We start from the raw sequence: 9336 nt of genomic DNA, 5'->3' as shown, positions 1-9336 counted from the left end.
GTTTTGTATTCATATATGTGTGTGCGTGTTGTGTGTGCGTGTTGTGTGTGCGTGTTTGTGTGGGTTTGTATGAATGTGTATGTTCATTTATATAGGTAGTGGACCGAATAATAGGAGAAGAACGTAGAGATGTTCTCCGTTACAGTATTCGCTCTGTTTTTTCTAGACTCTGGTCGGTTTGTTTATTCTTAATAGATGCACTGATTCCTTAGAATCTTTGAGGCTGAGTGGCTGGTATATTGTGAAGTGTAATATATTGTAAATTGTAATATTTTCTGAAGTGTTTTTTTTTCTTGGATTCCATTCCAGATTCGCAGAGTTGCAGCGAGATCGCCAACGTGCGCCTAGGTTAGCAATCAGCGATGACGACGATTCAATGAGTGAAGCCGAGGATGTACGGCCTACGCTTATGAGCAAACCTAGAATGGCCCAGGCACCACAGAGACAAAGACAGGTAGGCATAAGTAGATATATATAAATATATATATATACATATATATATGTTTATGTTTATGTTTATGTTTATGTTCACGTATTGTATACTCATGTGCATGTGCATGTGTATATTTGTGTAATATTCATTGTACAAGCCGGAACTGGCTCAGCTATTACAGAGATGAAGGCAGGTAGGTATTTGTAAATGCATATATCTGACGATATGCAATGGAGATATGCGGTGAGTTGAAATGCACTTATTACTGACTGCTGGGCAAGCGCACGCTGGTACGAGCACAATATTATTCGAAAGAATGCATTTGTGTGTGTATGTACCTTTGTGTACGCATGTAAACCTATGCAGAACCACAGAAGGCGCATATATCCAAGCATGTTCAGTATATGAAATGTAAGCAAACATAGATATCAATACTGGCAAAAGAGTACATGAATGACTTCGGTCATCTGTGAATCTCGCTCAGACCCGACCCAATTCAGAGAAACCGGCTAGGAATGGTTCTGTATATACACTCTAGAGGTATCCCGTAGGCCTCACATTATGCACGCATATGTGCAGAAACAAGCTTGCCTGTACCATAGTAGGTACACAGTATCGGCATAATTCAAATACATACACACGTCTGTCAAGACGTTTATGTCGCGGAACCTCTCCTATCGCCAAACGTCTTCTCATCTCTTGTGATGTGTGGCATTTGATAGGATCACAATCCCCCGCGGCGAGCCCAGCCCACAGAACGCCGACGGACCGACGACGATCGCCACAGCGATAGACACAAGGACCGGTCACTCACGCCCGAATACATCGACCACGAACCACCACAACACCGGCAACCGTCGAACGCCATACCACGGGCACGCACACAGGCACAGGCGCAGCCACAGGTACACGTACTGTTTTGTATGCGAGGGTGTTGGTTGTGTTCCAGTCCGTGTGTGTACACATGGCACATGGAGGTGTTTCTGTTCATATATCGGTGTGGGTATAGGTGAGTGGACGGAGTGTAGTGGAGTGGAGAGCTGGTGCGGTATCCGTCGTGCATAAAAGCTGAAACATACTTGTATAATATACATATATGTATATATATATGTGTGCGTTTGTGTGTGTGTGGGTCTATCTATGTATCCATGTATCTATGCATATATATATATACATATATATATGTATATATATATATAATGTGTGTGTGTGTGTGTGTAGATATATCTATATATATATATATGTGTGGGTATATACATGTATATATATATGTACACTTAATAAACATAAATCTTATACTTGTACTGCAGGGAAGTGGCCGTGGTAATGTGAAGCAAACGCGAGGTATGCCAGGCGATCACGACACGAGACATTCGAGGGACAACAAACAGCTAAGCATGCGAGAAAAGCGTGAGAAAGAGCGAGAGATGAACAGAGAGCGCCGACGTGTTGGTGCAGCTAATGTGGGTGACCGGGGGAGAGTGTTCTTGCAGCAGATGGAAAGCCAGTTCCGCAGTAGCCGGAATATGGTAAATAGAGGCGTAAGTACATGCCTACCCACCACATGTACATTGTGCGTGGCTATGTGTATGCGTTTGTTGACTTCAGGAGCATACAACCCCGTTCGTTGTGTACATTCGGTGTTGAACAGATTGTGGCCAGTTAGCAGCTTATCGCGATCATTGAGTTGCTCTGTATAGCTTTTGTTCGAGGGCAATCTTCTCATGGAGGTACACAAACTTGCACCCTGTGGATGGTCTTACCCCTACAACCCTATACCCTATTGCTTCGCATCCTGAACTCCCATTGGAGATAACGGCTGGGTCTGATATGCTGGTTCTATCGGGTCCGTGGATATGGATACCTACTCTCATACTCTCATATCCCATGTCTTGCTTGCAGGATCGAGGAAGCTTCTCTCCCAGAGCCCGCTCGCCGGAGCGCGCGCGGGGACGCACAGTACACGAAGAACGCGAATTTCAGCGCGAGATGGCCAGACAGAAAAAGCTGAGTGAAGAAATGAAGCACATGGCCACCATGAGTGGAAAGGGCGCGAATTCCCGCGTGACAAAGGTATGTGTACGTGGGTGTGTCTGTGGATATGTCAACATATGGGTATGTGTGTATACGCCGGTATTCGCGTATGTTTCAGTGTAAAAATTTGAAAGTGTCAGATATACATATATTTATGCCAGTGTGTGTGTCAGTGTATGAGTATGCACGTATTGATATTGTACGTATACTCGCCTGTGTATGTGTCTGTGTGAGGTACGCCTGTGTATGTATATCATGTATCTACGTCAGTATGAATTGGTGTCTGCGTGATTTTGTTCTATACTCCGGTGTACACCTGAACCGCATTTGCGATGGTGTATTTGATTGCTTCTGTGTTTCTCGTCGGACACACTACTGGGTACCAACGGAGCACCACTAACCGCTACCTAGCAACCACAGCCTGAAAACCCCTGGTTTCTCACAGTGTCAAATACATTGTAACACCTGTATAGCCTGCGCAGAAGCAAGGCGCGATTGCCCGCCTGCAAGCCGCCAACAGCAACAAGAATCTGCCCACGAATCTGAAGAAGCAAATACCCGCGCCAGAGGTCAAGGGCCTTGCCGGCCGCATCCAACGTCAGCCACTTTCTACTCGGTATGACAGTAGAGAGACCTCGATGTTCATATGTATTTGTATTTATATATATCTATATCTATATCTATATCTATATATATATATATATATATATCTATATAATAATATATAATAATATATATATATATATATATACATGTGTGTGTGTGTATGTATATGTATATGTATATATATATATTTTATATGTTATTTGTTATTTGTTATTCATTATATTATATTATATATATATATATATATATATATCTATAGCAGGTGCATATGTATATTGGGACGGTGTCTTCCTCTTTCTCATTGGCTTCATTTAACCTATCTTCTATCTACAGACTCGGCCCCCGACCTGAAATCAAGCGCCTGGCCCAGGCAGCAGCCGCGGGTAAGGCGGTGCTACAGGCACGTACAGCCAAACCACTCGCACAGCAGCAGCCACGTACAGCTATTGCCCCCAAGAATGTGAAGCAGAAACCTGCGCCAAAGGCTCCTGTGGCGAATACAAGGTGTGTTAAGTGATGGATGGGGTGTTTTGATTAGACGTATGGTCGTGTCTGTGCTTGTGAATACAAGGTGTGTTAAGTGATGGATGGGATGTTTTGTACGTTATATGGTACGCTGTTCGCGCGTGTGCATGACCAGGTGTTATGATTATACGTATGGTCGTGTCTGTGCTTGTGAATACAAGGTGTGTTAAGTGATGGATGAGGTGTATTGTACGTTATATCGTACACTGTACGCGCGTGTGCATGACCAAGTGTTATGATTAGACGTATGGTCGTGTCTGTGTTTGCGTCCGCGAGGGTATGTACCGATGGCCAACGTCAAATAGTGCCGTTGGATTGAACCTTGTAACCCTACAACCCCTGTAACCCAGTAGACTGTAGGGCTCGTAGGCAAACTGCGGCATCCATCGACTAGACATAGTCTGAATGCTTTATTGTTATTTATATATTCATTGTGGACTGTCATTTCAGTGACAGTTCTGTGCTGAGTTGTTGAACCACTACCTAACTGCTTGTCTGTATTTATGTAGAGAAGTCCAGTCTCCTTTGCCTATTGAAAGGAAAAAGCTATCCAACCGAATGTACCACTGGCTTAATGCTTGTTTGTATTTATGATGAAGTTTAGCCATTCACAAGTGGAGTCTCCTTTGCCTATTACAAAGAAAAATCTATCCAACCGAACGTACCACTAGCTTATTGCTTGTTTGTATTTATGAAGAAGTTCAGCCATTCACGAGTGGTGTTCTCTATGCCTCTTACAGGGAGAAAACTGTCAAACCGAATCTGTCTAAGGCCGAACTGGACGCGGAGATGGACAAGTTCATGGCCACCGCCAAGTTAGGTAACACCGAAGTGGTTTGGGATCTCTAGATGTGCCAAAACGGCGGCATAATCCGATTTACTCGGCGTAATCCGATTCAAATTGGCGCGGGCGAGCTATCGAACGGATACATTGCGTAGGTTTAGCCGAGCCGGGTACTGCGGAAGACTTATTGCGAAGACGAGATAGATATACGTTTCGAATACAATACGGATACGGGTGGTATACGTTTGGCTGGTATTGTGTGGGCCCAAGAGACGGCCCCAACATATACTCACAGCTACACGGCACCGACGGCAACTGGTGCGAAGCTTGACTGCCATTGTTCTCCACTATTTAGTGACTTCGCTGTAGGGGCCAGCTGTCCTGGGCCTGGCATTTAGGGCCGGAAATGCCCTGGAAAGTGCCGCGCAGAGAATTATCCACTTCCCCCGACGAATTATTTTTAGGATGCTCATCTCATAAACGATAGATTCCGTGGTAGCACCAGTAATGTGGCAACCTCCTAGCATTCCGGCACTGTACACTTACATAAATTCTCAAAACTTACAAACACGAATTTATTTTTAACTCAATTTACAAAACCTATACTCAAAAGCTTGCACGTCTTTGACTTAATTTCCAAAACCTACAAACACGCATTTACGCCTTAACTCAATTTAAAAAAGCTATATATACGCACTGTTCTATCGTCGTCGTGCCTTCATTTTGCTGTTTACATATTTCAATCCATAGTTAGAGTGCCTAGTAATTACTGTACCTTTGATCCTACTGTATTTAATTCAGCTGGTTTTCCTGTTTATATAATTCAAACCAGGGTTGGCGTGTCTAGTCATTACTGCACCTTTGATCCTACTGTATTTAATTCAGGTGGTTGTCCTGTGTATACAATTCAATCCAGAGTTGACGTGTCTAGTATTTACTGTACCTTTTGTCCTACTGTATTTAATTCAGGTGGTTGTCCTATTTTTACTATTCAATCCAGAGTTGGCGTGTCTAGTAATTACTGTACCTTGGTCCTACTGTATCTAATTCAGGTGGTTATCCTGTTTATACAATTCAATCCAGAGTTGGCGTGTGTAGTAATTACTGTACCTTTGATCCTACTGTATTTAATTCAGCTGGTTTTCCTGTTTATATAATTCAATCCAGAGTTGACGTGACTAGTAGTTACTGTACCTTTGATCCTACTGTATTTAGTTCAGGTGGTTTTCCTGTTTGTATAATTCAATCCAGAGTTGGCGTGTCTAGTAATTACTGTACCTTTGGTCCTACTGTATTTAATTCAATCCAGAGTTGGCGTGTCTAGTAATTACTGTACCTTTGGTCCTACTGTATTTAATTCAGGTGGTTTTCCTATTTGTATACTTCTATTCTCTCAAGCGCTGATTGCCTTGTCCTCGGGGTGAGTAGTCCACTGACTTCACATCTGCCAGCCGAACCCTAAGCTCATTACGTTATGGGGGTACGGAATAGAAATTTAACGTATACGCATATTTATTCAATTTTAGAACGTGATAACGGTTATGATGTGATCAGAAGAGCCAAACTATGTGTTTTTGGGCCAAACCTCTCCTGTTTAATCTCGTGGATGTTACGATGGCGGTCAGTGTACAGTGACTGGTAAAGCTGTTTCGTTGTTCAGCTAGCGCACATGTGATAGTTCAGAGATAGTGCGATCTCTCACTGCGGTGAGAGCCGTTGGCTGGTGGTTCTACACGATGTGCTTATTATGGCGTTTCCCCGTGTGTTGTCAACCGTAAGTTCACTGAGACGAACTTCCTGAGTGTATGGACTCTCATAGACCACAAAGCCACACTGTGGCATGTCGAGTCACTAGGCATCTCACTTGTACGCCCTCGATTGCGAAGCACTACACTACTCCGAGGGCTCTTGGGAATGGCCTGTGCACGGACTATTGCACCACAAGGAGTACCATGCTTGCCATGAAACTATAATAACATACGGTGCATCTACCTTTCAGTTACTACCACTTTGATATCATCTCCCACACTATACTGTACCTTATGATGGTTTAGCGAATGGCGCACGTTTCACTACCCTTTCCATCACCAGCCGCACAGTCTACCCAGTACAACACACTTACTACGTGGGACGTATACATCGCAGTGTTGTTTCTATCGCTATTTGTTGTGCTACACCCACACTGTCCCTAGCCGTTGATTGCTACACCATACGTTTGCCCCAGACACTGCCCCACATCCGAGACTATTTCGCATACTTGCAAGGTGGATACGTCAACAGGGTACACGTTAATGCCCGGTCCTGCACAAGCCCAGTCCCTGTCCGTACAGGCCCCTTTCCTGTCCGTACAGGCCTCGTCCCTGTCCGTACAGGTTGCTACACAACCATCACCGTCACGTGCAGCGGTGGGGTTTGTTGTGCTGGTGGCGGCAGTTGGGTGATCTAGATCCAACGCTTCGTACTGACTCTTCAGTATATCGGAATGTGCGAAATGGCCCTGTCGCGCGACCAGCCGGTCCCAAATTACAGAGTAGGGTGCGTGGAGGTGCACAAATAAGGTGTCGGCTGCACCTGTTTGCAAGGTTTCGCGGTAGCTGCGCTTGAGGGCTGAGCAGGCTACGACCAAGTAGTGTGTAGGGGTATTCTTGCTGTGTGCTTGAAGCAACCTTTGCAGCTTTACACATCATGAAACATGAGGGGGACCAGATTGGGAGAGAGCGTATGAGCCACGACCCGAAATACTTGGCAAAGCCACAATTCAATACAAATATCACAGCTACACCAAAGGAGGGAAGCATCCCGCACGGCCCAAGATGATGCCAGGCAGGGCCACAGATGTCCCGATATATCAGGACTGAAATCGTGCTGTAATTTGCACTCTACTAGACATAATCGTACTCGCAGGATATATAATTGCGGATACAGAAATAAACAATAAACAAAACAGAGAAGCACATACTGTGTGTAGCCAGGGTACTCTGTCATTGTCGGTCAAAGGTGTACCTCTGGACATTAAATCGATGTTACACTGTGGATGGTAGTCATCCGCATCGATAAACTCGCCAGACAACACAGTCGCCAATGCTGCACCTGTTTTGTCAATCAGGGTGTAAAATGTTCTCGGTTCGAGTAGCAGTCGACACAACATAAAAGGTTATTGGACTTCCTGGACTTTATGTACATACTGCGCTAAACAACAGGTAAACTTAATAGTGGATACTGATATCGATTTCACAAATGGTAGATTTATTAAATTAAATATGTGAAATATCAAATATTTATATATTCAACCCAAATAGAACACATACTACGCATTTCTGATATTCGACAATTGAATATACGAAATACGAGGATCATCATTATATATACACATATGCGTTGATATATATATATATATATATATATATATATATATATATATATATATATATGTGTGTGTGTGTGTGTGTGTGTGTGTGGGTACATGGTACAAGTGTATGTCTCTGTGTGTGTCTGTGTGAGTGTTTGCACGTGTGTGTGTGTGTGCGTATATATATATATATATATATATATATATACATTGTGTGTGTGTGTGTGTGTATATATATATATATATATATATATATATATATATATATATATACACATATATATATATACACACATATACATATATATATATATATATATATATATATATATATATATATATATATAGTATATATATATACATATATATATATATATATATATATCATCATATGTATATATATAACATATGCCAGTGTATATATATATATATATATATATATATATATATATATATATATATATATATATATATATATATATATATATATATATATATATATATATATATATATATATATATATATATATATATATAGTATAATTATATATATATATATTTGTGTGTCTGTGTGTGTATGTAAGTTAAACACATGCATCTACTTTGTTGTTGTACCAGTGATCAGTACCTAGCACATACCAACGGAGGATTTCCCGCAGCCCGATACGCCCATAACAACTATCTGTGGCATACTCTCGTTCACTTTCTGTCAGCTCACTGTGCAGTCTGATTTTCTAAGTCAATACACGATATCTGTCTCCCAGTATGTATGTGCGTGTAAAAAAATTAATCAAAAGTTTAAATGTAAAGCGATGTTCCGTATTCTCTTATTTGGTAGGCACGGACGACACTATATCAATCGATGAATACATACATACCAATAATGTCATGGCATTTACGGCTAAATACACTTGAATACACTTGATGCATAACCCCTCTGGAAACAGTCGAGGTGGGTAAAGCATCATGAACACATAAATGCACAAATACTAAATGTAAATATATGCCATATAGTCTCTATACAAGTAGTCTATGGTCTCTATACAAGGTAGTATATGGTCCCTATACAAGTAGTCTATGGTCTTTATACAAGTAATCTATGGTCTCTATACAAGGTAGTATACGGTCTCTATAACAGTAGTATATTAGTATATGGTCTCTATACAAGTAGTATACCTCTATACAAGAGTATAACATATATATATCATCACTGTGAAGAATGAATTCGACTGAAAGCGACAATACTTCCAAGTTCTGATTGGCGTTGGAAAGTGGAATTGATCATTTTAATTAGCCTTCTATGCAGGGCACAACCCGAAATTTGCAAGAAGGAATGTAATCAATATATGAGAATTGAGCGAGAGGTAGGCATATCTCAGACCTGGGCTCGGGTGTGTGCTTGGGTCTCTTGACGCTCAAGAGCGGTCTTAGATCTCTTGTCTGTGCTGTAACAATATTTCTTATCGAATCATAGCATCTTGAATGATACTTTCAAATAGTAATAAAAACTATCAGTCTAGTAGATTGTTGTCGATGATTGCGCAGTGTATGCGTGATGAAGTTCATTAAAGTCCAATTTGCACTATTAATAGCTTTTGTATTTTA

General features: G+C 41.6%; 2 protein-coding genes across 3 annotated transcripts; one reads left to right on the top strand and one right to left on the bottom strand.

Annotated features, from left to right (window-relative positions):
- Positions 1-129: 129 nt before the first annotated feature.
- SARC_10848 lies at positions 130-4954 on the top strand (the record flags this gene model as incomplete). 2 transcript variants are annotated; one of them, XM_014295091.1, is made up of 8 exons in its annotated part: positions 130-172; positions 318-454; positions 1156-1338; positions 1744-1962; positions 2336-2506; positions 2941-3083; positions 3407-3577; positions 4339-4954. In XM_014295091.1, 8 exons carry the CDS (start codon positions 130-132, stop codon positions 4445-4447), a joined length of 1176 nt encoding a protein of 391 aa, XP_014150566.1. In that variant the 3' UTR covers positions 4448-4954. The 2 variants fall into 2 exon arrangements, with proteins under 2 accessions (XP_014150566.1, XP_014150567.1); XM_014295092.1 differs by having other exon boundaries at positions 1744-1974.
- An 865-nt stretch (positions 4955-5819) lies between these two features.
- On the bottom strand, positions 5820-8543 carry SARC_10847 (shikimate kinase). Its single transcript, XM_014295090.1, has 3 exons — positions 8371-8543; positions 7342-7472; positions 5820-7056 (listed from the first exon to the last, which is right to left on the bottom strand). Exons 1-3 carry the CDS (start codon positions 8420-8422, stop codon positions 6571-6573), a joined length of 669 nt encoding a protein of 222 aa, XP_014150565.1. The 5' UTR covers positions 8423-8543; the 3' UTR covers positions 5820-6570.
- Positions 8544-9336: the final 793 nt, after the last annotated feature.

Source organism: Sphaeroforma arctica (assembly GCF_001186125.1).
Source record: "Sphaeroforma arctica JP610 unplaced genomic scaffold supercont1.1413, whole genome shotgun sequence".
Lineage (NCBI taxonomy): Eukaryota > Ichthyosporea > Ichthyophonida > Sphaeroforma > Sphaeroforma arctica.
Note: the sequence above shows the minus strand (reverse complement) of the source record. Positions and strands in the feature narration are given on the sequence as shown.